The 27,759-nt window shown below is 49.4% G+C and overlaps 9 protein-coding genes across 9 annotated transcripts; 6 read left to right on the plus strand and 3 right to left on the minus strand.

Moving 5' to 3' along the window:
* The first annotated feature begins 1,852 nt into the window (after nucleotides 1-1,852).
* Nucleotides 1,853-3,421, plus strand: FOBCDRAFT_218276 (uncharacterized protein). The gene is made up of 5 exons (XM_031176599.3): nucleotides 1,853-2,212; nucleotides 2,279-2,392; nucleotides 2,459-2,475; nucleotides 2,528-2,678; nucleotides 2,732-3,421. The coding sequence occupies exons 1-5, from the start codon at nucleotides 1,991-1,993 to the stop codon at nucleotides 3,320-3,322; spliced, it is 1,095 nt and encodes a 364-aa protein (XP_031047732.2). The 5' UTR covers nucleotides 1,853-1,990; the 3' UTR covers nucleotides 3,323-3,421.
* Nucleotides 3,422-6,923, minus strand: FOBCDRAFT_218280 (uncharacterized protein). The gene is made up of 5 exons (XM_059609499.1): nucleotides 6,332-6,923; nucleotides 5,675-6,285; nucleotides 5,532-5,625; nucleotides 5,403-5,485; nucleotides 3,422-5,357 (listed from the first exon to the last, which is right to left on the minus strand). Exons 1-5 carry the CDS (start codon nucleotides 6,665-6,667, stop codon nucleotides 3,446-3,448), a joined length of 3,036 nt encoding a protein of 1,011 aa, XP_059464451.1. The 5' UTR covers nucleotides 6,668-6,923; the 3' UTR covers nucleotides 3,422-3,445.
* A 2,227-nt stretch (nucleotides 6,924-9,150) lies between these two features.
* FOBCDRAFT_271143 (uncharacterized protein) lies at nucleotides 9,151-10,860 on the plus strand (the record flags this gene model as incomplete). The annotated part of the gene is made up of 2 exons (XM_031176604.2): nucleotides 9,151-10,607; nucleotides 10,668-10,860. The coding sequence occupies 2 exons, from the start codon at nucleotides 9,151-9,153 to the stop codon at nucleotides 10,858-10,860; spliced, it is 1,650 nt and encodes a 549-aa protein (XP_031047737.2).
* Nucleotides 10,861-12,205: 1,345 nt separating this feature from the next.
* On the plus strand, nucleotides 12,206-13,084 carry FOBCDRAFT_198750 (uncharacterized protein; the record flags this gene model as incomplete). Its single annotated transcript, XM_031176606.2, has 2 exons — nucleotides 12,206-12,256; nucleotides 12,308-13,084. 2 exons carry the CDS (start codon nucleotides 12,206-12,208, stop codon nucleotides 13,082-13,084), a joined length of 828 nt encoding a protein of 275 aa, XP_031047739.2.
* Nucleotides 13,085-13,386: 302 nt separating this feature from the next.
* FOBCDRAFT_23304 (glycoside hydrolase) lies at nucleotides 13,387-15,233 on the minus strand. The gene is made up of 3 exons (XM_031176607.3): nucleotides 14,976-15,233; nucleotides 14,821-14,925; nucleotides 13,387-14,770 (listed from the first exon to the last, which is right to left on the minus strand). Exons 1-3 carry the CDS (start codon nucleotides 15,058-15,060, stop codon nucleotides 13,569-13,571), a joined length of 1,392 nt encoding a protein of 463 aa, XP_031047740.2. The 5' UTR covers nucleotides 15,061-15,233; the 3' UTR covers nucleotides 13,387-13,568.
* Nucleotides 15,234-17,070: 1,837 nt separating this feature from the next.
* Nucleotides 17,071-19,272, plus strand: FOBCDRAFT_157217 (Dak1 domain-containing protein). The gene is made up of 2 exons (XM_031176608.3): nucleotides 17,071-18,618; nucleotides 18,667-19,272. The coding sequence occupies exons 1-2, from the start codon at nucleotides 17,346-17,348 to the stop codon at nucleotides 19,131-19,133; spliced, it is 1,740 nt and encodes a 579-aa protein (XP_031047741.2). The 5' UTR covers nucleotides 17,071-17,345; the 3' UTR covers nucleotides 19,134-19,272.
* FOBCDRAFT_23312 (uncharacterized protein) lies at nucleotides 19,231-19,967 on the minus strand. Its single transcript, XM_031176609.3, has 4 exons — nucleotides 19,908-19,967; nucleotides 19,821-19,853; nucleotides 19,489-19,746; nucleotides 19,231-19,414 (listed from the first exon to the last, which is right to left on the minus strand). Exons 1-4 carry the CDS (start codon nucleotides 19,928-19,930, stop codon nucleotides 19,372-19,374), a joined length of 357 nt encoding a protein of 118 aa, XP_031047742.1. The 5' UTR covers nucleotides 19,931-19,967; the 3' UTR covers nucleotides 19,231-19,371.
* Nucleotides 19,968-20,363: 396 nt separating this feature from the next.
* On the plus strand, nucleotides 20,364-21,855 carry FOBCDRAFT_271148 (ClpP/crotonase-like domain-containing protein; the record flags this gene model as incomplete). Its single annotated transcript, XM_031176610.3, has 2 exons — nucleotides 20,364-20,411; nucleotides 20,467-21,855. 2 exons carry the CDS (start codon nucleotides 20,364-20,366, stop codon nucleotides 21,853-21,855), a joined length of 1,437 nt encoding a protein of 478 aa, XP_031047743.3.
* Nucleotides 21,856-23,437: 1,582 nt separating this feature from the next.
* FOBCDRAFT_290285 (uncharacterized protein) lies at nucleotides 23,438-27,609 on the plus strand (the record flags this gene model as incomplete). The annotated part of the gene is made up of 2 exons (XM_031176612.3): nucleotides 23,438-23,549; nucleotides 23,600-27,609. The coding sequence occupies 2 exons, from the start codon at nucleotides 23,438-23,440 to the stop codon at nucleotides 27,355-27,357; spliced, it is 3,870 nt and encodes a 1,289-aa protein (XP_031047745.2). The 3' UTR covers nucleotides 27,358-27,609.
* Nucleotides 27,610-27,759: the final 150 nt, after the last annotated feature.

Raw genomic sequence — 27,759 nt, forward strand, 5'->3', positions numbered from 1 at the left:
ACCGGCCATGAGAAACGAGTCAATGAACCTTGGCTCACTTGCAGTGGGTGTGAGACTGCGCATAACCTTTTTCTTCGAAATAGCAGAAACGGTCTTGGCTTCCCAATCGAATGCCCGAATGACAGAATCCTTGACAGGGTATAGAAGAAGTTCCTGAGAGCCCATCACACCCGAGCATTGGTCTGAGTCGATCATCTCGAAATAGGCGAGCTATTACTATCAGAATGAGAGTGACAAGTCGTAAAGTTCATAAGATACGCACCTGGGCGCACGCAGTATAGGGCGCAACCAAGAAGTGAAGTCCACGGTTCTTCAGAACCGTTTGAAGCAACGGGTAAAGATTTTGAATGCGAAAGGCACCTATCATGACCTCACGTTAGGTCGATTCCGAAATTGAGAGCCAATGTTCACCAACCTGGGCTAGTACCGAAGGTCGTCACCGCCTCCTCAGCGGCCCCCTGAGAGTACAAGTTCCAGGCCTCATCTGTCTTCTTGTTGGCCTTGAGGCCACGATCCAGAGTGATGTCATCCTGGCCGGTTACGGGCTGGCCATCGAAAACGAAGAAAGGGACAATCTCGGACTTTGCCCAGAGATCGAGGTTCTGGTTTATATGTGCTTCGACCCCAGTAAGGCCACCGAGAGCTGACAACAGAGGTTCATGGGCAGGAGGGGTTTCGAGAAGCTGGCTCAGGTAATAGGTTGCATCAACAGCGATGGCGCATCCTTCGAGCTCGGAGATGTCGTGGGTGCTATATTGCTTTCTGTTAGCGCGAATATGTTTGCGAGAGTAAGTCGCATGGCACATACGAAACCTGGTCATTAATCCAGGAATCCTCAACAAGGACTGATTTGAGAGTTAGCACAAGCTACAAAAACTAAACTGTGAGGATATCGCAGAAGCAAAGCGACGGAGAATAGTTATTCATCGTGGCGTGATCTTCTTTACGATGAGCAGCTGTTGGGGTGACCAATCTACGAAGCCAAGACTGCAATTGACTTTGCACATGGCCTGGAAGCTTCCCCATGAACGATTGAGCTCGCACAAGCTGCGTCAATCACACTGGGAAGCTTTTGGTTGCTGCAGCATATGTTGCAAGCTATACAATTCCATGCTGAACCCTGAACCAGACTGACTCTGGGCCAAGCCTGCTCCTAAGCGCACAGGGTGAGACTCACATGGCATCTCGAAAGACTCGCAGCAACTCGGGAGCCCGTGCTATAGTTCCAGTACTGGAGATCGGCGAATGAGGATATTTTGCGGCAAGGTATCGTCGGCCGATCGAAGAGTGAGGAGTAGAAATCGCAGGTGTTGGTGGCAAGGCGTTGATGTTGACAGGATATGGCGGGGTTGAAAGGAGGACCGCCAAGTGAGTTAAGGTGCTGGCTTGGGATTGAATGGCGCAGCCGGTGAAGAGAGAAGGCACCAGGCGGGCCGTCGGAGGGGTCGTGATGATGACAGCGAGAGACCGGCGTAGGGTGGAGGGAGAAGGAGAGAAAAAGGAGGATTTTGCTATGATTTTCGTGGGGAAAATGAAGGTTTGGAGAAGGTATCTTCAGCTTCAAACGGACAGCTGGTGGAAGACGTGACAGGAAAGTTTGGCGAGTTACAGTGGCAGGGACGTACCTAAACGGTACCTGCCTACCATGCCACACGACCACCAAATGAAAGCGACCTACGGGCGGGACGGGACATTCTAACCGCTACCATCCATTGCCAACCAGGGGAAAGAGCAGCCCTCATGAGTGTGGCTAGTGGGAGTAAGGTCTGACCACTGATGTGGCTGTGCAGAGCCGAACTCGCCCGAGATACTTACATAGGTACACTCAGTTACCATTACGAATGAGGATGGTGGGGGATATGACGCTTTTGTAACAGATAAGGAATCAGAACCTCTAATTGTTCGCTACTTAAAATCCCATCTGACCGGAAAACAAGGCCGTCGCTTGTATCTCAGCTTCCATCCCTACTGTCTATTACGAAGTGTAACCATGAACTATCCTATGAGAGACAAAGCTGCTCACTTCAGACGGCCTCTGGGACAAGACCAGAACACGGCCAACATACCCATCATTGACATTTCTGCTCCTGATGCCGACCAAAAAGAAGTTGCTAAACAGCTTGTCGACGCTGCTGAAGAGCATGGTTTCATTTACATCCGCAACCTGGGCCATGACATTCAAGCTAAGGACATCGATGGGGCGTTTGATCTTGTGAGTAAGAGAAGCAGATCCATTTAAATTGATCGGGAATTCAGGTGGCTGAGAATATCGATACAGGTCAGAAAGTCATTCGAATGCCCTTTGGAAGAGAAGCAAAGGTGCACGATCCAGACCAACAACCGTGGGTGGTCTGGCATGCACTCTGAAACACTGGATCCTAAACATCAAAAGGTCCATTTGCCTCGTTCTTCCAATAGAGTACTTTATCGAAATAAAGGGCTAATTCTGTTAACTTAGGTCGGGGACTTCAAAGAGTGAGCAGCTTTCGAGGCATTCCGTGATATGTCACTAAAATAGCAATGACAGAGCCTTCAACTTTGGCGAGTTCGCAGATGGGAAAGCTCAACAGCCTCTCCCATCTGACCTGGTTCCCGATGAGCCTCAGATAAGTGCTTTTGCTAACTCCTGTCATGACCTCTGCCAGAAGCTTCTCTACCTGCTTGGCCTAGGTCTCGGTGTAAGTCGCTTCAAAAATAATCAGCCTTAAGCATTATCTTATTATACAACCAGGTCGACGATTTCTTCTCCTCTGCTCACAACACAGAAAAAGGCGCTTCGAGCTCTATCCTTCGGTTTCTACGTTATCCACCCCCCGAGTCTACTGCACACTCCGAAGATGACATTCGTGCTGGAGCTCATTCAGATTACGGTTCTATCACTCTCCTCTTCCGTCTAAAGGGACAAGCAGGACTCGAAGTTCTCAGAAAGGATAACGTTTGGGCACCTGTTCCCGTCTGTCCTGCTGGCACTGAAGAAGACCCTAGCCCGCCCATTCTCATCAACATCGGCGACCTGTTGTCATACTGGACGAACGGGCTCTTCCGCAGCACTTTACATAGAGTTGTGTTCCCCTCAGAAGGCAGTTCCGGGGTGCAAGGGGAGACAAGCAATGGACCAAGATATTCAATCGCGTACTTCTGTCATCCTGTCGGGGCCGCACCTCTTGAGCCTGTCCCTAGCGAAAGAGTAAAGAACTTCACGCCCTCTGAGGGAGTGTCCAGCGAGAACCCTTATGCTACAAGAAAGGTCATGACAGCTGATGAGCACCTATTTCTGAGACTCAAGGAGAGTTACGGCGATCTTTATGAAAAGAAATCATAGCTACATCACACATAGACAGGACAGCACAGCTATTTTATTGATATGGTGATTCGGCATGCATGAGCTAATGTGGTCTACCGGGTGTGTTTTGATCCCAGATCTCTCATCACTGGGTGCCTGGTTTCAGATAGTGTGAAGCTTCCAACGCATGCGCCAGTCAGAGAACCCATGAAAGTACTTCTCTTCGATAGACTCGTCTTCTTGTGTCGTGAGATAGGACAAAAAGCGCCAGTCGTGAATTTCGATGTGCGTGCCCTTGTTGAAAAGATTGTCCTTACGAAGCTCCTTGAACTTTTCCGCTAGGTGCTTGAACACAAGTTTGTTGTCGCTATCGCACACAACATAAGCCTTTGAAGGAATAGTGATTTTCCCTTTCTGTCTGGCCTCCTTCTCGGCTTTGAGCCATGTGTCGATGTCAGTGACAGGGGCGTCAACACCATGCTGAGCGAGAAGCTTTTTTGCTTCTTTCATGGCGAGAAGGCCTGGCAAAAAGAGTACAACTGCGTTCGCAAGCATGCAGTCTTCGCCAGCATAGACACATTTCCTTTTCAATGCCGTTGTTACTTTGGTTGTTGACGGTTTCAGGCGCTCGGGGTTGGTCTCTGTCTGAAGCTCGCCAGTGCCTGGATTGATGATGGACTTTACGACTTCAGCGTTGATCCCATCGGAGTTGCTGGATTCATCAAAGAAGCTCTCGCTCGGAGAGGAAGGACAGCATGGTGCGCAAGAAGACTTGACGGGCTGAGGTCGCGGGTTGTTGTCCCTGGCGGCGAGAGGTGCGCGTGGTTGTGAAGCAATATCAATGTGTGGGTAGTCGTTTTGGCTTATCGATGTTTCACTGCTACTCTTCAAGCGTTTATGCTGCGAAGTTGGTCCAGTGGAGGGCAGGCCACGTTTGTGTTTGGCGCACAATTTCGTTGGTGACCATGGTTCAGTCCGCAAAGATGTTGTCGCTGTTATGGAAGGCAAATCCAAAGATGGGGCCCTGTGGACTCTTTCCCGTCGGCCGCGGCAAGGGCTGACTTGAACTGGTGATTTTGTAGCCAAGGGCGACTTCGGAGACCATGTAGAGGTGGTATTTTGTGTTGATTTGCGAGGCGACGGTGTTGGCATAGTAGTCACTGTCAACTGGCTCGCAGCGTCAACAGCAATACCACGAGGGTCAGCTGCTTCGAGTTTTGCAATCCACTGTAGATTCTCCTGGCTATCTTCTAATTTGCCGGCAGTCGTAGCCTCCTTCGCCAGCGCCTGCAACTGCTCGAAAGATATTGTGTCAGTGAATTCCCGGTCAAAGTGAACTTTCGTCACCGAAGGAAATCTGAGACTCCAGAAGCCAGTGTTTCCCACTCGGTCAAAGCTGAAGCATTTCAAATCAAATACCAATGGTTTAGTGAATATGAACGTCGGCGGTGAACCTTGTTCAACCCCAGGAGCCAGTTTGAGAGCCAGTGCCCCATTGTCGTCGGGAGAAACAGGCTCCGGGTTCGAATAAATGACAACTTCTCTCAGGATAGTTTCGTTCAGCTCTACAACATTGACGATGGTGAATTCTGGCTTAGCGCCCCAGCTTTTGACTGCTTCTCTGTTGTCCAGGCAGCCAATGTAGAAATGAGTCCACTTGAGCCCTGGAATTCGGTAACTCAAGGCTTTTGTCGAGTCATATCTGGCACCGACAACCGAAAAGTCGCCAACATCTCCAAAATTGCCAATGTATTCCTTCTTGAGCTTGATGCAGCAGCTCGAAAACCTTCGCCTCTGGTCTGTAAAGTCGAAATATGGCTCATCTGGTTTCAAAACAAGGCCTTCTTTCCAAGCCAAAATAACCATGGCAAAAGCTTTACGAAGAGTTGAGGCTCCCAGAGGCTGTCCAAAATCAATGACTTGGCGCGGAACGAGGCCCGCCCATCCTTTACGGCAACAAACGAGGTTGGAGAGGATCTTGAATCTCTCTGAATGCCTCAAATTGATCAGAGACTGATCTTCCAAAAGCATAACGTCGTAATAAATTATCATGAGGTGTTCCTGGGGCCCAGGCCTACGAGTTTAGTAACACATGGCGAAGAAAGCACGGAAAACTTACAAGGAGTCTAGCTCTGTGTTCAAAAACCTTCCTCTTCGTGATACATGCTTCCTAATACTATGAAACGGAAGTATCTTCTCCTGCTGTTCTATGTTAAAACGAGCTGAGAAGGTGACCGAAGATACCTACAGAATCGTCATATACAACCAATTCCCCTTCCAATATGCACGCTTTCTTGACTCGGGTGTCGGGCTGTCCAATTTTGAGTGATTCTTGTATAATCCTGTCCAGGGGGTCAGTTCGTATATGCGTATCGTATCATTTGTACTGGCCCGTGAAGTGCAACTCTATCTTCTGTGCTATCTTTGCCGCTCTTCGAGAATATCTGTATGCATTTATCCCCTTTGCTTGGGTCGACGTGGATCTGACAGTATTCGCCATCAATCTTTTCCTCCACACCCATGCGCCCATGGCCCATGTCTAGACAATGCTTAATGCTACGTCCCTTGACCCAAGGTTGTCGTCCAATTTTGACACCCAGTTGAGGTTTGACTGTGCCCATGATCTGTTCGCGTGGTGTTTTGCGCCCAGCATTTGGAAGAAGCCTTCCTCGTATTGCTTGAAGGGAAGTGATCGCAGTAGCAAAATCATCCTGTATCTTCACAACGCAGGGCAAAATAGGATCACACAGTCGATATATGAGGTGCGGGTCTAGAACGAGCGGCTGGTAGCTTTTCAAAACAAGCCGCGTGAACCATTTTGCCTCTGTTGCACTCAACCTTCTGTAGAGGCTCTCTAGATCAGTCCTGTTGCTTGGAGTCAGGCTAGCCTGTGAGGCACGAATCGAGGGGGAGCTCCATTTTATTTTAGCCGCGAGAGAATGAAGAAGTTGGTCAATTTCTTCAACTGTAACAAGGTTTTTATGATCGTAGCTAGGGCTTGGCTGATACGCGATTAGCTGGCAGCTTCCAAGCCCCGGGTATACTTACTGTGACTGTGAGGATGCGAAAAACACAGTCTGCCAAATCGACACCAGACCCTGGCTGGCGGTACCGAGCTAACTCCTTAATCCTTGACGAGCCAAGTAGATATGCACGGCCAATGATTCTCTCCAGGCTGGCAGATTGAATATAGTAAACTCGATCGGTCCTTTTTTCAGGAAGAAGTGTCGATAATAGCGCCGGGAGGTTCGTATCGTGAGCATCTACGTAGTTGCGATGGCGAGTGAACCACTTTGTGACAGTGTTCGAGCAACTCTTCTTATCAAGAGAAAGAAGGAAGGATTGCTCGAGTAATTCACAGACCAAAGAGAATGGAAGCGGCATGCCTAGTATACTAAAAAGATGTCGTTGTACGAGAATAAAGAACAGCTCGTGACTTAGATTTCGCAACTCGGATGAACGGATGGAGGTGGTTCAATTGTTCATACTAAAGTGGAGAGAACAGGCAGCACAGTCACCGCATGAAAGCAAAAGATGCCATGCTCACGAGCTTCCAACAAGAGGGAGTGGCAGTGCCTGAGGTTGTTGGCGATAATGAGCGAGATAATTTACTTGTCAGCCAGTGCTGGGAACCTGCCCTGAATGGAGTGGACGCGAAGTTGACGCGAAAGTCACATGATGCTTTGATTGAGAGTCCTCCAGAAACATCGATCACCTAAACATGCACCGTACCAGTTATTATCTCAGGTAGGTTCCTCGGCGCTGTAAAATGGGTTTTATATGACAAGAAGAAGAATATAAAATTTTGAATGCTTCCTGAGGTTCCAAATGTCGCTTGCGTCCTGTACCAGGATGTTCAAAGCTGAGCTATAAGACCATCCTCTTCAGGCACTATCATTATTATTATTAGAAAGTCTAGAAGTCTGGAATGGAAAGATGGCCCAAAAGAGCAATAGTCAATTAGATATGCAAGTCAGCTTACGAGTGCAATTATTACGAACCTACTAGTCATTACGTGCAGCATAGGCGACGGTGCAGAATTGTGCTCAACTCTCCTCGATCTGCAATTTTAATGCAAGGTCCGCTGCAGGCGCAAAGACAAAAAGGGCAAAGACCCTTGACCCTGGATGACAGGGTCACGGGAACGAATTCTCTATCGTCGTGACAAACGTCGACCCGTCAGCCAGGTCAGTCAGTCCATGATGCTTCAGTACCAAGCAGCCAATGATGGCAAAGAGATATCAGAACTTTGTTTGACAAAGGTAATTACGGGCAGCGCAGACGCTCGGTTGTCGTCCTCTTGGAACCCTTGCCTAACAAGAAATGATCTAACGCACAAGCTGCAGTAGTAGCCTGTCGAGCTGGCAGTGCTCTTGACAACGGATCAGAGGAGAGGGTATCAACGGGGCGGTCTGATGAATCGAGCATCGAAAAAGTTGAAACCAAGAAGTTGAGATGGCCGACCTTGTGAGTCAAACTGGGGATGTGGTCCACTTCCCACAAGGCGTTGGGCTCGCTCGATGGATGGCGCAAAACGGGGCAGCGACAGCTGGTTGTCGGGGTCAGGTGGTGCGATTGTCACAACCTGTAAGTGAGACCTGCGGGTTGGGCCGTAAGTGCAAGATTTTGGGTCAGTTCGCATGGCACTGGCATGGCATGGTGTTTTGATGGATGCCGAGGATCCATTTGATTGATTTATGAGCCTCCCTCCATAACTACCTATGTAAACAAACATGCCCCAATTTCCAACACACGAGACCCTGCTGCAGTAACATCTACAATTCATGTCCAATACTTTACCTTGCCTGGCCTTAACCCATGATCGAGTTCACGCGTCCCGAGTATTACACGCATTATATCCTCAATTACAGGACCACTCGCTTACTGAGACGTACAGATACTTGTTCGCGGCTACAGTTACCTTGACAGGGCTGCCGTCGAGTTAGCCATTCTCCCGGAATTGCGTATCAACAACATCCTGTTTCCTTTGCTTTTTCGACATTCCATATTTGCATCCCGCAAACGCCTGTTCGGGAATATTCGCTCATTACAATCTCGGTCGTTTTCTTGCCGTCAACCCTCTTTTTCATCATTATTCTTTCCTCTTATATCATCTTTGTTCTATCTCATACAGTCTCACTTTGTCGACGACAATTGATTCACTCAACGGCTCCTTATCGTCCGCCCCATCCGCTTAACGTCATCTTGTCCCTTACTGGGATTCGTCAATTTGTTCGCGTCTGGCCCCCGGCAAGCCTCATCGTCCCTGGCTTCCTAATTCGAGAAGTTCCTGCGTCCTCCCCAGCGTCCAATGGTGTTCCACTGCTCCTATTCTCCTGACAACCGCCCCCCGCCTGGTTCAACGCCCGCCCAGCTGTGCTAAGGAGCCCAGTCAACGTCTATCCAAGTTAGGGGATCTAGGGGCATGCTACCGAACGCCTGCAGGGCTCTATTTACGACGACGACCACTGAGCAATTGGTGGACACTCCGCCAAAATCCACCCCGGCTGGCGCCATACCCCATGCGAAACTTGATACACCACTAAGCCACCCACAATCCACCTTGGACTCGCCTCTCTCTCCTTATTCTGATGACTGGCTTTCTCTTTCAAATCTGCGTTGTCCATCGTTGCTCGTTCGCTCTCTTCGATGATCACCGCCATCTGACACAGTTACACCATAGAGCGCTCACTACCAGAGCCGCTGTTGCTGCTGTAGCCGCTGCTAGATTGCGGCGCCTCAGAGCCCGAAGAGCTCCAGCCACTCATTTCCATTCTCAGTTACATTTCAATTTGCATAAACGCCGAAGAGTGCTCGGCCTCCGTTCCCTACTTTTCAATAAGTCGAATCCCTACGAGTTAATAGGCATGGCCTCGCAACAACAAGCTATCCGTCGACGCTACTCAGTTGCCGACCGTCTGCCAGCGGATTTAGTTCTTCCCACCACTCCATCCAACTCAAATTTTGAGACAGCCCCTAGTTCGACCATTTCTGCTACTGCTTCTCCCACTGTCGGTGTCGCTGCCTCTGTCAACCCCAGGTACGCTCCTGTTCGTGACCTGGCTCAGGGGTCCAACCCGAGACACCTGAATTCCTCCTCACACAACCGCCACGGCAGCATGACTTCAACAGCAGCAATGCCTTCCCGACCGGCTTCAAAGGACGAGAGCGTTCCTTTCAGACGTGGCCACGCTCGTGCCAAATCTAGTGTATCCAGCATGAACCGCCAGGTCAATCGACTCTCTTTGACGCTTCCAATTGCACCCCCTACAAGCGACCCTTCCCGACCAACACCGACTTCTGCTTCCATGTCATCAGTCCCCCCAACACCAATCGAATCTGGCATTGCCACTCCTGCTGACGCAAATGAGTTTATCATCGCAATTGCTGCTCAGGAGAGACGTGTGCTCGAATTGCGTGAGGAATTGTCGCGTGCCGAGGCAGATCTAACGTTGCTCAAGAAGAAATGGACCGCACAAGAGAAGAAGGGCGACACCATCCCTCTTGAGGCATTTCGTAGTCCCATTTTGTCTTCAGAAGATGATGCTGCATCTATCCGGCGAAGTGTCGACTCAGATCGCAGGAAATTGTTACAGCAGACTCAGAACCCAGCGACTCCCAACCGAAGAAGGGTCCTCCGTGGCGGGCATACAAGAACCCTATCTCTGCTATCGCCGGCGAAACCAGACGCAGGATTCTCATTATACCAGGATCGTGATCACGAGCACGAGCAAGTGAAATTACCTTCGATAGAGCGCAGGACCGCTCAATTAACAAACCCTCATTTATCTAAGCGTGCCTCGTGGCAGCCACGCACACAACAAAACGGCCCGGTTGTTCCACAGATTGTCGAGGACTTTAAGCTGGGCCTCAGGGCTTTTGTCGAGGACATACGCCAGATTACAGTCGGGGATGAGCCTATCAATGGCCAGCCCATTCGTTCCAACAGTGTCAACGAACGTGGCGAAGCCAATCGAAACCAGGATACCATACGACCGAATCGTCCGCTACGGCCCAAAGTGAGCACAGTATTTGAACCACCTCACAACAACTCGGATACAACTGAGACCAAATCCTCGACCTCGACAAGCACAGCATCGAAAAGGCCCGAACTGCCTGCTCGGAGCAAAACAAAGTCCAAGAACAAGTCTTTCTCTTGGCAGCCTCTTGGGTTTGATTCGATGGATGATAACGACTGGTCTAATTGGGAATCTCCGGCCTCATCTTCCAAGACGTCTCGCTGGAGTGGATCTACTATTGGCAGCGGTGGACTGGACGATATGTCTGCTACTTCAGATGAGGGAGAACCTGCGGACTCACCCTCGTAAGTCACTTGGCATTGGAATTGAGATGAATTGTAAGTGAAGATGCTAACCTGGCATAGTAAGAAGAACTCAACCGGCTACGAAACCCCTTTGCTCTCTCCCAAGCTAGAAGAGCTTCTACCCAATATCGTCAACCAGTTCTCGCCCAGTAACATCAAACGCACCGCGACAACCCTGATGGATGAGTGGGAGAAGTCCCTGACGGACCCCAACTATCCTCATCAGACACAAAACAAAGAAAACACCGCTTAGACAATCTTTGCCCCGACTTTTCGCAGCGCATCTACGTTATGTTGAACATACTTTTGAAGCGATTTGCACACATTTCTTTACATAAAAATGGCAAGGCGTACACAGTTTCGGTATCACAGACCGGTATTTGATGACGAAGAAAGAAAAAGAGGCTCGGCTGCCCCTGATGGAGTTTGCAAGTAATGGATCCCATTTCGTTGCGCGTTGTTGGCACACTTGGAAGGGCTTGTTTGAATCTCATACTGCGAGAGTTATTTTGCTATTTCTGTTGGTTGTATCTCTTCTTGTATGGCTTGTGTGTCGGTTATTTGGACGTATCGTCTGAGAATCTGTGCACATGCAATTTGGGTTTTTGGTGTTATTTAGGATTATGATAGTGAGACGACCCTCATGAGTGACGACTAGGGAACCGTCACATTCTAAGTCAATTCGTAGTTTATTAAATCTTTGAAACATTGCTCATCCTTCCATGACTTAAACGACAGGCAACATTCTCACTTTAAGAGCTTCTGACTCGCCCGCTAGCACATTCTCACTGTTCTTTAAAGATTTAGCAGGGCATTCGTGTCTTAGATTTATCGAGTCTCGGCTAGTACGCAGATCCACCGCCGGACTCGTCTTTAAGAACTCGATCTATTGTTCGTTGCTGGGGCAGCCAGGAGTGGAGATAGGTTCGATCTTGGACATGGGGACGACGCAGCTCAAAACGGTGGAGATTATCCGCAGTGTGAGTGATCCTGCAGTAGCAGGGCGTAAACATGAAGTTACAGAGAGCTCGTCGGGCAACGGACTTAATAAGGTCGGAGCACAGTGAGCACACGGTCAAATAAGCAGTCCGATGTTTTGCGGTTTTGCAGTCGTGATTATAATAACCAACGGAGTTCGGAAAACTTGGCTGGAGCAATGCAAGTTCTCGTTCCGAGCTTGGCTAATAGCATTACTCTGTCGATTTATTTTTGGCAAAAGTATATTTTCAGGGCAACTGATAGAAATACTTAAGCACCATTCATCGGAGATTTTGAGCATTAAGCGAGTGCGAGCAAGCCACCACCACCGAGAGTGACTTGGCTAGACCAACGTTAGTCTTCGTATGCAGTATCATCGAAGCATATTGCTGCTTCTGGATCTCGCATTCGCTTCATCAACGTATTACTGAGACATGTTCCTTGTGACTTGGGACTTTTATAATGTGGCAGTGGCTGGACCACCTTTGTAGGAAGAACAGTTTATATATAAATCACGCGCCCTTGATCCTTGATGCTGTTCTTCTGACTCTGGCAGTCAATTACTTGAGTTGGACGACTTAACCAACCAAAAGATGAAGAAATCGGAATTCCGTTCCAAAATGGAGCCAACTTCCCGGCCTCTGACATTTGCCTCAACAGCTGGGATGCTTGTAAGTCATGAGCCCTGTTTTCGTACTTATTCTCAACTGACACATGATAAGTTCATGCTCAAAGACTGCTTCAAACCTCAAACTACAGTAGTCGTTGGGTCGTTCATCCAACTTGCCCTCTGTGCTGTTCTTCCTCTCCGTTGGGCGGTCGTGCCACCCTTGGCCGTCTTGTTCAACTCCATTGTCACAACCACGATCCAACTTTACAGCACAAACCCCAATGAGTATAATAAGAATGTCGTACCAGGCCGTGCCACCGCACAGCTCCCTTTCTCTACTGGATCCTTTGGTTCAACTCCCGGAGCAAGCCCCGTTGTAGTCTTTCATCTCGGAATCCAGGCCAACCACCCTCTCGGTCTCGCAGCACCAGGCATGGAGCAAATTAGCAAATACTTCATGGCTATGCATAATGATCTTGCCTCCAAACGAGACGAATATGGTATGCTGAGCTCCTCAACATGGCGCGGAGATGAAAAGAGCAGCAACAACACCCTTCTTCTGATCTACTACTTTCGTGACATAGAGAGTCTGCACCGCTTCGCACATGACGAATTACACCGGAAGGCATGGGACTACGTCAATAAGTCTAAGCTCAAGCATGTGGGGATCTTTCACGAAACGTTTAACGTGCCGGCTCACGAGTATGAGAACGTCTATGTTAATTGTCATCCGGTACTGATGGGCCATGCGACGGTGAAGACGACAGAAGGGGGCGAGGAAGAGGAAAGGTGGATTAACTCCCTTGTCAGTGCAGATACTCCCCTTTTGAAGACGCAATATGCAAGGATGTCCAGGGACGAGCATGGTAGATTGAAGGACACGGAATAGTGTAAAATAGTCCTATTTCTTGGTTTGGAGTTTGAGCATTAAATGGATGGAGATACTGAGTTCGATCTGGATCATCTACTGATAAGGTTGTTTTTAACCGTAAGATCTTAATGAAAAGGGCTGAATGAACGGCATATTTACACCAAGAATCGATAACCATTACTCAAAGGTTCCTTTGGATCTGAAACTCAAGAATCTGGTTCTCATCGCTACGAAGCGCAGTCTGAGAATAAGATTTGCTAAAAGCAAGCAACTACAAGTAACAGATGGGCATATGGGAGCTCTTGATTGGGTCATCGCGGGTTCATGAACATAGGCAACGCAATCAATAAGATTTGTGAGTATAACTCTGCAGCCTGACTTACAAGTCTGAGGCCAAGTAAAGTGCAAGGTATCCAACCTAGCAACCTCTCAACGCCTCAAAACAATAAATATAACAGATACCGCCTCTCAACGCCATGCCCTACTATAGAAGTTTAAAAGTCTAAAAGTCGATGACCAAGAATGAAACACCCCCGATGACACCGGCAAGGAACAGGAACGTCAAGATACCAGCGCCAGCCTTATCAGCCGTCGTGATGTCCTTCAATGGAGGGGTTCCATCATTGTCGTTAATGTCCGTATTTCCACCGCCAGGATTTCCTTTGGACGTTCCACCGGTCTTCGAGGTGACAGGCCCCTTGGCACTCTCCACCAGCGTGTACATGAGGATCGAGAGGGCGTTCATTTGGGGACCAACTCCAACAGAACCATCAAAGCTACCCGTCGTCCAAGAGAAGCCACATGCTGTGCCTGCAGGCCCCTTGTAACCCTCTGTGGGTGAGCCTGTGCAGACTTTAGCGGCGGCCTGGGCACTTGTCTTGATGAGCTTCATAATCTTGTCGTTTGTAGAAGAATAAAGTTGCGTGGTGGCTGCCAACCACCGTGCAAGATACCCCTTGAAGCTCTGTTGGTCCTGACTGCACTGTTTGTGAGGCTCGCAAAACTGCTCGTAGATGATCTCATCTTTGACAAATTTGTTGAAAACATCATCGAGGAGACCGTCTGCTCGCTTCTTCCAGCTATCGCTCGAGGTAAGGTTATACATGACCGCGGCGCCGTGCAGGAAGATCCCCGTGTTATAAGACCACTGTGTCTTGTCGATATCGGTACATTTCTTTCCTTTAGCATTACTGATGTGAACACCGTCCTGAACTGCAAACTTATCGGTGATGATGCCAGAATCCTCATGCCACTTCCACAACTTCTCAGCCCAGTCCGCATAAGTGTCGTTACCCGTATACAGTGCTAACCGAGAGGCGACATTGAAAAAGCAGCCATTGGAAATAGCGTTCTTATAGTCGAAACCAGTATTCCACTTAAAGATCTGCCAACGCATACCGCCACCGCAGTAGTCTGCATCCCAGCGACTGACGTACTCATTAAAGACAGCTTGAACCTGAGCGAGCCATCCGGGTGTGTCCTCAGGAGGATCTGGGAACTGATGCTCAGCTGCTGACATTGCAGCCATTGCCCAGAAGCCTTGGTCATCGTTTCCTTCGGTCATTGTCTGGTTATCGGGCATGTAATCGCCGTCTGTGCCGGCTTGATGAATCATGGCTTGTTTTGTGATTGTGTTATAAGAGTCGTCACCGGTGAGCCACCAATAATCAACGAGAGTACCGAACATCGCGCCAGCCTCCCACCCTGTTAATGGTCAGTAAATGTTTATGGCTCGATTGGTATGAGAGAGTTACAGTAGTAAGGATCTGGCAAGTTTCCTGGTGTATCGCCAGTGTTGTTTCCTGTGTAGTATGATACCAAGCCAAAAGCTGCCTGGCCGGCGGCCTTCTCGATAGATTCTACCACAATGCATTAGTTCCACTACTTTGTCGATGAAAATAAAACTTACTGTTGTCATCCCATGTTACGTCGTAGGCAGTGACAGCTGATGCCCAGCCAAGTATCGCAGTAGTTGCTCGAAGTAATGAATGCATCTTGGCAGCTTAACCCAAGACTCGGAATACCAAGACAAAGACAAGACGGGAATAACAGATGGACTGGACCCTGCTTGGTGCCAAGCTCGGTTCGTGTATCCCACTTAGACGCGTCGCCAAGAATGAATTCAACGATATATGGTGATAGAAATATCCAACCACGTAGATGAAAAGAGAGTACCTAAGTAGCTCAAGAACAACGAAAGAAAACGTTAATGAAATGGGAATCGGTATGCAGAAAAGAGAACATGTCCTTCCTTCTAAAATTGGCATGGCAAGAAGGGGGATGGATGCTCGAAACACCCCAATTTTTTGCTGTGGGCATGGCCACTACTGACATTGATTGATGTTGGACGATACGTCAGGGACTCCACTGAAAGTTGGAAGGAAGGGTCCTTTGGAAATGAATTTGTCCAAGGAGAGCCCATCATGGCTCGGGCTCATCGGGGCCATGCGATGTGATGCTTGTGCTTGTGCTTGTGCTTGTGCTTTGAGGCGGAGCAACAACATGGATCCTACGGGAACGTGGATCGTCAGGGGGTTTACACAGGCGACAGTTAAGACTTCGAGTCTGTCACGAGAAACGGAATGCGAGAGCAAGGTGAGAGGTGCGCAAGCAGATATGCAATGCACTGCACAGTACCTGATTATGATCGTCTCGAGTGTCAGCAGTGCTCCATTTGTTCCTGGGATAAATGCGGTTCCTGGAGCCAGCACGATCCAATCGTTGGCTCAATCCCTTTTCTGCATGACCTGAAGAGCGGATAAGAAACTATGGAGCATCTCTTTTAATTCGGCCGAGACTGAAAGAACCATCATTCCGTATGGCAACCATCGTATACCTACATAGTCGATGAGGCGCGTGTGTTTCAGTTTCCAGGAAGGGCAATTCGATCTTTACTTAGCGAGTTAGCCAAGCCGGGATCACGGAACTCATTGTTTAATTATTTGGTTTAGGTTATTTTATTCCCGCGTTAGCGTGCGCCGTTGAAGAAATTCTCGAAATACTGTGGTAGGGATACTGTATGGGTGGAGCGGTATGTGGGAACGATGCCGGAAAATTATCCCTGCCTGCGTAACTTATGTCTGACCGAGCATGCGTATGTACTGTATCCTGACGCGTACACATGATAGACAGTTTCTTTATCTATAACGAGCTTTGGTTTCCAGTTTAAACAATTGTTTCAGCCACTGGAGCTGAACTTCATCTACTGTCTGTAGAGCATGCAGGATGTTGCAAAGCTATCCAGGATCTCGACTTGTTGTCATTTGGACTAGTAACCCAAGACGTCTTACACGGAATAGGAATTAATGGGTCTGATGTCATTTATAAAGTACGCCTTCAACATTCTAAAACAGAATTGCATCACGAGATAACGCGGAAAGCCCACACAGCTTCATATTATTGCCATCATTGCTTTGGGTTCTGCAAGCCATTCTATCATACTTGCATTCTCTTTCACCCTATTCCTTGGAGAACAATACACCAATAAGGGCGTAAATACGGTTCTGCTTTTTAAACCTTAGTTGTTAGCTGATCAATCACTGGGCTTGCATATTAGAAATGGTTATTCCTTGGCTGGGTTGAAATGCTTCTTTTAAGCTTATAAAAACACGGTCCACAAGCTATCAGGTTGTAACGAACCTCAGGATATTACTTGAATAGGAAAGCCGGTGGTTACACGCATGTGCGTGCAATGCCGCCTCTATATTGCCCCCTGACCATTGACCATTGAACAATGCAGTTAATACAACTTGTTGAGCCTCCCATGTCTGTCTGAAGCCTAACAGTTGACTCAACTCCACCCCATTTCCAGTCTGTACATTCCGTAGGAACTGCGTGGTTCTCAACAACTCCATCACCAACATCCGATATGCCACCTCCTACAAGTCTCATGATTGCAAGCCAATGGCAACATGCTCATTAACAGTGGGCAGAACTTCGGTATACCTAAACCGAATACCCAATATCCATGGATGGCATCTCCCGTGACATATTCCCTACCCCGGCCTCACAGCTCCAACCCCGCTACAAACCCCGCGATTCCCCCACTTGAGCTCGGTATGGGCTTCCATTCATCCATCCTTCATCGCTTGAATACAGCCAGCATAACCTCACCTGATTGCCACTTCCATAGTGGCGGTTATCTTGGCAGCTGGTACTTAAGAAGCTTGAATCACTCAGAAATCAGACCCAATTGATCAATGATATCTTCTTAATTAAGAACCATTTCATCTCATCTCGATAATACTGGTTGACCATCTCGCTCCATCCGTCCACTACCATGTCAGCCAAACACTTTGTCAACGACCCAACCCACCTCGTCTCCTCAGCTCTCCATAGTCTCACCCTCACCAATCCGTCGCTCGCCCTAGATCCAGACTTCAAAGTCATCTATCGTCGTCCTGATTCCAATGCCAAAGCACAAGTGTCCATTATCTCAGGTGGTGGCTCCGGCCATGAGCCCTCCTTCGCCGGCATGGTGGGCCAAGGCATGCTCTCCGCAGCTGTAGCTGGAACCATCTTCGCATCTCCCTCAGCAGAACAAATACGTACAGCAATTACCTCTCGTGTCGATACATCAAAAGGCGTCCTGGTCACCGTAATGAACTATACCGGTGACGTCCTCAACTTTGGTATGGCTGTTGAAAAGGCCAAGGCTGCAGGGCTTGAGGTTGAGATGGTGGTTGTTGGCGACGATGTTGGTGTTGGTCGTGCAAAGGCCGGAAAAGTTGGACGTCGTGGAATTGCAGGTACAGTTCTCGTTCACAAAATCTCAGGTGCCCTCGCAGCTCTAGGAAAGCCACTTGATCAGGTTGCCAAATATGCACAACTGACAGCAGACAACCTCGTCAGTGTGGGCGCCAGTCTTGAACATGTGCATGTTCCTGGGCGAAAGGTCGATACAGAGGGCAGTCTTGCGGCAGACGAGGTGGAGCTGGGAATGGGTATTCACAATGAACCCGGCTCTGGCCGTGAGAAGGCCGAACTACCTGATCTCGTAAGTAAAATGCTCAAGCAATTACTCGACACCGCAGACAAGGATCGAGCTTTTGTGGACGTTAATTCCAAAGAAGTTGTTCTCATGATCAACAACCTGGGAGGAGTCAGCGTTCTTGAGCTGGGCGGCATCACTGCAGAAGTTGCGAGTCAGCTTGAGTCAAATTACAGTATCCGGCCCGTGAGAATACTCAGTGGAACATTCATGACCAGTCTGAACGGTCTCGGCTTCAGCATTTCCCTTCTTAATGTGGTTTCGCCTGATTTCGAAGCTCCAAGCATGATTGAATTGCTTGATGCTCCCAGTGAGGTGGTTGGATGGTCCGCACCCGTTCAGGCCGGCACCTGGAAAACCAAGAATACCAATACAAGAACAGGCCGCGCTGGTGCTACAGGGGATATCAAGCCTAGTGGTCTGAAAACAGACCCTAGTGCCGCGCAAGCAGTATTGAAGAAGGGCCTGCAAAAAGTGATTGATGCCGAGCCAGAGGTCACCCATTACGATACCATCGTCGGAGATGGCGATTGTGGAATCGGGTTGAAACGAGGCGCTGAAGGTCAGTCCGACGCATCATGGCCCCCAGACATTTATTGACATAATACAGCAATCCTTAAGCACATTGATGAGCAACCTCTTACCGGCGACGTTGTGGTGGATCTCTCGTCAATCGTAACAATCGTGGAAACAGCCATGGATGGAACCTCTGGGGCTCTATATGCCATCTTCCTCAACGCCTTGGTTCATGCTCTTCGTGAGCTGTCACCCGGCACGGCCTCGCCCGAAGTCTGGGCCAAGGCCCTCAAGATGAGTAGCGATGCTTTGGCTAAGTACACGCCTGCTCGTCCTGGAGATCGGACGTTGGTCGACGCCCTTCATCCCTTCGTGGAAGCTCTCAACCAGACAGGAGACGTCAAGAACGCAGCTGACGCAGCACTGGAGGGGGCTAATAAGACCAAGGGTATGCAAGCCAGCCTGGGTCGGACGGTCTATATCGGAGGTAGTGGCTATCAGGAGGTTCCCGATCCTGGAGCCTGGGGATTGGCCAGCTTCTTCCTGGGCTTGAGCAGTTAGGCAGTCTTAGACCTCTGCCTCTGCCTCGAGGTCGAAGATGGAGATTTAAGCCAGTAAGGTCGAGCTACTCGGCAGTGTGCAAATATTGATAACACGTGTAATGAACAAATATGGTATGCGAAAATCAACATGTTTTCAACGCCTATGGAGTCCCTGTGAGTCTTGCCCGTAAGACATACAAACATCCCATTCTTAAATTCGAGCTCACACCGCCCCAAAACCATGACCGTAATAATTATTAGCTGAGAAGAACCAGAATGACGCTATCGCCTCGTAGGAACCTGTGGTAAAGTCAGTAATCAAGTTTGACGTTCGTGTCACCGCTAATTGACAAGTTATTGTGTTATAGACGTACATCTTGCTGATGAATCGATCCTTGTTCACTGGGCGACCCTTCTTCCCGTTTGCTAACCGAGGGGTCTCTGTCCACATCTCCTTTACATTCTCCAGCACCATATTGCAATGGCGATCGAAGGCTTTGACACGCGCAAGGAGCTTACGGTTGTTGCGGATGGAGATGAGCACTTGCACGTGCGATCGAACGGCCGTCTGAAGGATAGATAGAGGGCCGGCAGAGAACTCGTGTTCTTCTAGCTGGGCAATCTCGTACTCACTAGAGGATGATGTGTTAGCAATCGAGGACTTGTCGCGGGGCTGGACGAAGAGGAAGAGATGTCCGTCACGTACGTGAGTTCATTGCGCGACTTGCTGAGAAGCTCCCTAATTGGTCTGTTAGTAATATAAGACTGCAGAGTAGAGCTGGTTGTGACGTACTGAATCTTGGGGTCCGTCGACATCTTGAATATATTCTGATAGTTTTGGGATGTTGGAGACGGCGCGCAAGGCTGAAGCCCAGATAGCTCAAAAAGTTGCGACCAGTTGAGCACGTGTCTGATTGGCTGCTAGTGTGGGTCCATCTTTCGAGCTTCATGAGAAGTCATGTGACGATTGTAGACAGCAATACCTCCACCAAAAAGTGTGGCTGCTAACCTAGTTATGGGTTTTTGGGCTTAGGCGGCTTGTTGCGGACGGTTGAAAAAGCATTGCCGCGGACCTCGGACAAGACTCCAAAGCCATCTTATACCCCCTCTTTCTTCACCTCGATGGGCATGTCGATCGCATGTGCGCATCGCTAATTCTTCTTCCCATACAATGACATTTCGAACTTTGACAGTCCGAGCTGGTGCCTCAGCTAACGTTGCAAGTCGGAGCTCACCAAGAATCTTCAATATGGTCCAGCAATCAAAGATTCTGAGCTCCTCGCTCGGTGCACGACAGGTGAACACAATTAGCGGGTTTTTTTATTGCTATGAATTCTAATTCTATATCATAGCTTTCATCCGAGGCCACCAATATCCGAGAGAAGAGAAACGATGATCCAAATGATGTAGTTTTCGAGAGCAAGTATGGTCTACGAACTGTCATGCTCAACCGGCCGAAGAAGCTCAACTCACTCAATGCCTCGATGATCCGAAAGATTGTGCCCCGACTAATCGAATGGGAAAAGTCTGATCTCGCCAACGTTGTCGTTATGAAGGGTGCTGGTGAAAAGGCCCTTTGCGCTGGAGGTGACGTCGCTGCGCTCGCCAAGCTTAACTCGGAGAGTGAGGACGGTTGGCAGAAGTCGGCACAATACTTCGCCCTCGAATATAAGCTGGACCACTACATTGCGACATACAAGAAGCCCTATATCGCTTTCATGGATGGTATCACTATGGGAGGTGGTGTTGGTTTGAGTACCCATGCTCCTTTCAGAATCGCGACCGAGAAGACTGTCTTTGCGATGCCCGAGACTACAATTGGATTCTTCCCCGACGTCGGCGCTTCGTTCTTCCTTCCTCGAATGAACGGATCTGTCGGGACTTACCTTGCGCTTACTAGCGAGCGACTCACTGGTCCCAACGTCTTCTACTCGGGTATTGCCACCCACTACCTGCATTCAACCAGCTTGCCTGATCTAGAGGCACGTCTAGCCGAACTGCGGTTCCGGGACAGCGACGGTTTGCCTGAACGACTGGCACTCATCAACCAAACTCTTGAAGAATTCTGTACCGGTCTGCCATATGACCAGCCCATAACCTTGAGCGGCGAAATTCGCCAGGCAATCGACCGATGCTTTAACAAGCACACCATCAGTGAGATCATTGCTGCCTTGCAGGCCGAGCGGGGTCCAACTGAGGAGTGGGCGCAGAAGCAGCTCAAGACTTTACACAAGCGATCACCTACAGCTGTGCATGTGGCTCTTCGCCAGATGCGTATAGGTGGTGAGTGGGATATCGCTGAAACATTTAAGAGGGAGCACCAGATTGCCACCAAGTTCATGCAGCATCCTGACTTCACCGAGGGTGTATCAGCACTGCTCATCCGAAAGGAGGCGCCCAAGTGGCAGCCTGAGTCCCTCGAGGCGATTGGAGGCACAAACGTGGCCAAGCCCTTTTTTGAGTACGACTCCAATAATGAACTAGCCCTTTTCACCGATCGCACATTCAAGGAATACCCTCACCGGGAACTTGGTGTGCCATCCGAGAAAGAGATCGAGCAGGTTCTGTCAAGCGGCACATATACCCAGGAGCAGCTGGCCAACAAAATCGTGTCCTCGCGCAACGGTCGCCAAGGCATCGCTGAGGTCGCCAGAGAGATTATCGCTCGCAAGACGGCAGTGGATGACCAAGGCAAAGCTGTTTGGATGGCGGATGAGTCGCTCCCTGGAAGCCGACTATAATTCCTCGCGTGCTACCAATGCTTGAATAAAATGTAAAAATAGATGCCACTACGAGATGTAAATTATGTAGTGCGTGTGCTGATAGATGAATTGTGATGATAATAAGAGAAATGTGCTTCAAAATAGATGATGCTTTTGTCCTCCCACATGGAGTCACAATACCGCTCATGAAGTCTAGAATGATCATGGCGAAAGTGGCGACCGAAAGACTTGAAGTGGGGTTGGGATGAAAACAACAAGAATTATTTTGGTGAGAGGTGAAACGATGGCTGAAAAGTCTCATTTTGTAGCGACTTTGTTTAGGGACATGACCAATGACCAAAGAGGGGCAGATGCAGGTAGTGGAGGGCCAGGTGGGCGGGTATGTAAGCCTAAGAAGAAACACCAACTCATGTTTTCCAGACAGGGCTAATAAAAGGATGGATAGATACAGACAGGAGAGATAGAAACAAACGAAATGCGGAGATAAGGGAACAGGACCAGCAAGAGGATCCAGTTAGCAAACTGTCTCATGTAGGCAGGCACCCGACAGAGTCTATTAGATGACCTCAGGCAGAGGACAAGATTATAAAAGGGACAGTGTCCCGCCGCAAGAAGAGCCTCGAAAGAAAGACGAGACATCCCCGTCTTTCTCTGGCTCATTTCTACCCATTTTCCCGTCATCGAAGCAAGTCGGCAGTTACTAGGTTGGCCATAGCAAAACAGCCTGCGAAAAGATTCAGGTTCGCAACCAACTAGAAAGATACGTACCGTTTCAAAAGTGCGACGACTTCCATTGAGACAAGCAAACAAAGGTTTCGCTTGAGATAGCAAGGCACGTGAGTTCTGCTCCAACTTCAACTTGCATTATCCGGCCCCACTGAACCGGTCCGTGTCGGAAGAGATGGATCTCGCTCCGGTAGACCCCCACCACCCGCCGGGCGGCGCGTCTAGAAGGCGAAGATTGCGCTAACTCACGTCACTGACTGCAGGCACTAAAAGGGTAATTGACAGGGGTTATTGGCTCATCAACCACTGGAGTGACACGGCGACCCTCCATCTTTTCTTCAGTTTCATTCAAGCGGAACACGCCTTTGAAGCTGCATCACAACACACATTCAAAGCATCTGTGACTTTTTATGATTGAGGCTTCAAATTGGGGGTTTGGTTCAAGTTCTTCTTATCTCTCATAACCCGCATTCCCATCACTCTCTTTTCCCCTTTTGCACTTTATTCTCTATTGTCTCGTTGTCTAGCCAGCGCGCAAGACTATCGGCACGCACTTTAACTTGATCCACCTTCGCTTCACGACGCGACTTTGGCGGGTTAGAGCGCGTCACGAACATGACGCCCGCCTCCCGAATTTGATATCACGTCCCGGCCAACGAGCTCAAACATTAAACCTCCCCACTAGTATTTCCTACGCATCATTGAAATACCCACTGCCAAACTTCACCCCTTGACCTTTTACTTCTTTCTTCTCAGCCGTCGCTGCCTTGTCTCTACTTACATGATATAAACCCACCATATACGACAACGACATAATTCACGATTGATTCTTTAACCGCCATCTCTGACCTCCCCCCTCAGGGGACTAACCGCCATGGCTTCACAAATGCCCAATCCTATTCAAGGCGGCTGGAATCACAACGGTCAGACGATGCAACAGAACGTGGAAACAAATGAAGCAGGCGTCCAAGTGAGGCCTATGGGTCGTATGCAAAATCGATGCGTCTGGTAGTTACCTTGCTAACTCGATATGCAGTCAAGGTGCATTATACATTTGACAAGGAAGCCAAAGTCAATTGCCTTGCTCGTTCAACGCAAACCCTCTTCGTTCAAACGATTCCTCTCGATGAACAGAACTCTATTGGCATTGTCGACTTGCGAGCGTGCCTACAGGCAATCACCGAATGCAGCCCAGAACTCGGAAATCAAGATAGTGAGGGCGACTACACCATTTACGCACTCGATTATTCAGAACCAGACACCCCGTTGGTTGGACAAGGCATGCTATCATGGGCACTCGATTCCATGCGTGGTGGTGAATGGCTGTCTCAGTCGCCCAAAATGGTAACTGGACGTGTCACCAAAAACTTGCTTGCCGTCTTCGGAGGAGGAAACCGCGAGACACTCGAAGTCAAGCTCAAGTTCACAGTCGGTTCTAGGCTTCAAAGACGAGAACCAAATGTTGACATCCCACCCGTTGAGATGCCACCTCACCCTATGCAACCCACGCCTTTACGACCCGCTTCACTGCAGCCTGCCTCTCTGCCACCCTCTCGCTCTGCTGAAATGGCCGTGGCTTCTGGTGCCGCAGAATGGAGCTCTTTCATCCAGGCCAACCCTCATATCGGACACACAGCACATGTGTCTCGAGTGGCATCACCTGCGCTTTCTCAAGGCGCACCACCTCCTGCCACAATTGAACGACGAGATTCGATAGATCCCGCGATTAGTCAAGCCAACTCAGGATCGGATGTTCAACGCATAGCACCCATGCCCGTCCCTCCGTCAACGACCGCCGCTTCTACGTCAAGACCCTCTAGCAGAAGCTCTCGCAATAGAAAGCCGCCGACAGGGCGGCCTCGTGGTAGGCCGCGAAAGAAGCCTGCCGAAGGAAACACATCAGGGTACGAAGACGGCACCGAGGGCGAGGATGGCGGCTCAGTGCCAGTCAAGAAAAGAGCCAAGCCCATGAAGGTCGAAAAGGCTACTCCTAACCCATTCACTTCGGGTCCGGAATCTCTACGTGTCACTGCTAGTACCGCTGGTTCTCTTCGAAATTTCCGTCCTGTTAACGCAAACAATGAGGCGGTCGCTGGGAATCATCTACAGGAAGTTCCCCGGGCTCCTACTCCCGTTCCCGAGGGAGGGCCCCTGAACGGCCCTGCCCAGGGTGGCCCCAAAGGCGTCAAGCCTCGGAGGGAATCCTCGATGCGCAAGGAGCTGGGTGCTACTCTGAGCAGTCAAATACCCCCGAGACCCCTTCGTGCCTTGTCCCCGAGTCAAGAGGATGGCCGTTCTCCAGAATCGCCTGTCGAAACTCCTGCCTTTTCAGAGGATAGCCCGCAGGACATACGGTCTTCTCCCCCTATGCCACGAACAGCATCCTTCATGCGGTCAAGTCCCCCTCCTTCCAGTCCTGTTTTGCCACCAATGCCCTCCCTACCACGACAAATATCGAGCTTTGCGGAGAATGAAACAGATGACTTACTGGATGAGCCTGTCTTACCAACAGCCAAAGAGGGTCAGACTTATAGCCAGCCTAAGACACAAAAAGTGATGGAAGACGTGGATAATACCGGAATTCCAACTCAAGTGTTCAGAATCGAAGACGGGCCAGAAGGTCAAGGGCTCGTTCATATCCAGAACTTCAACACTCCTTACCCAACCTCAACTCCCGCTGGGCCCCCTCCATCAGAACCCGTTACCGCGAAGAAAGTTGCCATCCCTAGATTAGTTCGAAATTCCTCTCAGAAACGACCTCCAGACTCAAAACAACAACCACGAAGCTATGCACCGACACCTCCTCCCACCACAGATGCTGCAGAAAAGGATAGCCCAGTCCCCACCACTGCATCCTCGCTACCCGATTCTACTCAAATGCAGGGCAACCAAGCTATGGAGGCAATGGAAGAAGATGCCCTCTTTGAATTAGTGCGCGCAGTCTCTAGTTCTTCTGAGCCTAATACTTCAATTTCAACTAACCAATCTACTGAAGGATCTTTACCTACTTCAAAATCAAGTTCTCGCGTCATCGCACCAAAGCCCCGCCCCTCGCGACCACTCGGCAGATCACAGTCCGCAGGGATTCTAGCTTTGCCATCTGTACCGGCAAGCGAGCCTGCCGGGCCATCTTCTCTATCACAGTCTGTCCTTGCGGAACCGCCCCGCGCTTCCACAGATACCACAACTTGTCTTCGTCGTTCCAAATCGGTCAGCGTTCCCAAACCGATTGCTGCCAGTGACCCTTTGGGACCGCCTGAGACATATTTGATCACAAACACTCTACCTACCCTGTCAGAGGCAATCTTTCCGCAGAGCGATTTCCCTCCTATGCCCTCGTCCCCGCCCTGTAAATCCAACAAGAACCAAATCAAGAAGGATTCCATTAAACAGAGGCTAGAGTCTGCAATCGCAGCTGGCGAGATGCCTCCGTTCTGCACTAACTGCGGTGCCATTGAGACCCCGACCTGGCGCAAGATTTGGGTTCAGGAACATGACGGAGTACCAGAGAACGTGGAGTACTCAGAGAAGCCTGGCCGGGTTACTGCCATTGAGATTCTGAAACGGGATAAGGACAAGAACCCCCTGTCCCATCGCCTTATCAAGAAAGCCCTTGGTTTTGATGATGATCGAAGTGACTGGTCGGAGAAACTTCTCTGTAATCCTTGCGGTATATGGATGTCTAAATATCACAACCACCGCCCACAGGACAAGTGGGATAATGGGCTTTTAGGCCAGAGTCGAAAGAAGCGGGGATCCGCGGGCCCTGAGTCACAGGCAAAACGTGCCCGTATTAAGAGTTCTTCGGCGCCCCATCCTCCTTCAGAAGCGTTCCCAGTCACAGACTCCATTGGACCAGTCGAGCGTTCATCCCCTAAGCAGCCTGATGTTGTCTCTATGGGATCACGAGTTGATGAAGATGCAGCCATGCAAAATGTCTTTCATTTACTGGCGGCTGATGGGCGTCATACTAAGAACATGAGCCAGTCAGTACCAGGCTCTTCCCATTCCCGGGCTTCCAGAGGTACCGGCACTGCTGACAGTCCCATTGAGATGGACCTTGATGATGAATTGGGAAGCACTCGACGCCTGCTTTTCCCTTCACCCCGTAAGGAGGGTACACCGAAGACCTTGGGAGAGATCGATGCCAACGTGACTAAGACAGCAGATTGTCGGCAAAACAAGGAAATCTGCGGAAAGGAGAATACAGTTTGCGATGCTCAGAACGAAGATCTCATCATGGATGATGACATAGAGGCGTTGTTTAACAGCCCAGTTCGTCCTTCCACGCCGCCGCCCAAATCCAAGGCCGATGCTGACTCGGCTCTCTTCAAAACCCCGACACGCCCAACACCCAGTCATCGACCTATCACACGCAGTGTCTCACGATCTCTTCGATCAGTGAGAGATTTATTGTCTCCCAGCCAACAGGCACTTCTACAAAGAACACCGACCAGAAGTCCTGCGAGCGTTAGGCGCAGCCCACGACTAAATCTAGAGAGCAAGCTGGAAAGCGTTCTCGATACGCCCCTGAGCCGAACTATAACGCAGTTGCTCTCTGAGCCAAACTTTGACTTGGCGAGTAGCAATTTGGATTTTTCCACGCTACCATTGCTAGATACAGATCCTGCCAGTCTAGGTGACTTTGGCAGTTTTCTCAGCACCGACGGCATTGCGCCCAGTTCTTCCCCCAAAGATGTTCATGTGAACTTCGCCTACGGCGGTTCAGATAATGTCTGGGCTGAATGGGGCGGTATTGAACACAAAAGTACTGTCCAGGAGAAGGAGAAGTAAAGAATGGTTATAGACGTTTTTTTTGCTTCGAATGCTTGTTTTTCGAGTTCTTTTTTACAGCACTGTTGGTCAACAGGTCCATGAAGAGCATGACGGTACGAATAGTTGATTTTTCTGGGACAGGCTTATGCCAAGTAGACGGCGTTTGGACAACTACACGAAAGTAACGGCGCTTAGCGGATAAGATACCTTGATAGTGGCTGAGAAATGCCTGTTTTAGAAGCAAATTGCAGCATAAGAAAGCAATGACTGATTAATTAAGTATAATTTTGATAAATCCCGGTATATCTGCATAGACTGTCTATATCCTATTCTTAGTTAGTCGTTCTAATCATGATAAGGCCAGCCCATTTTATAGAAAATTGACCGTGTGCATGATTGGTAGCACTGTACCATTAGTTT

The sequence above is a fragment of the Fusarium oxysporum genome, chromosome III (assembly GCF_013085055.1).
Source record: "Fusarium oxysporum Fo47 chromosome III, complete sequence".
Lineage (NCBI taxonomy): Eukaryota > Fungi > Ascomycota > Sordariomycetes > Hypocreales > Nectriaceae > Fusarium > Fusarium oxysporum.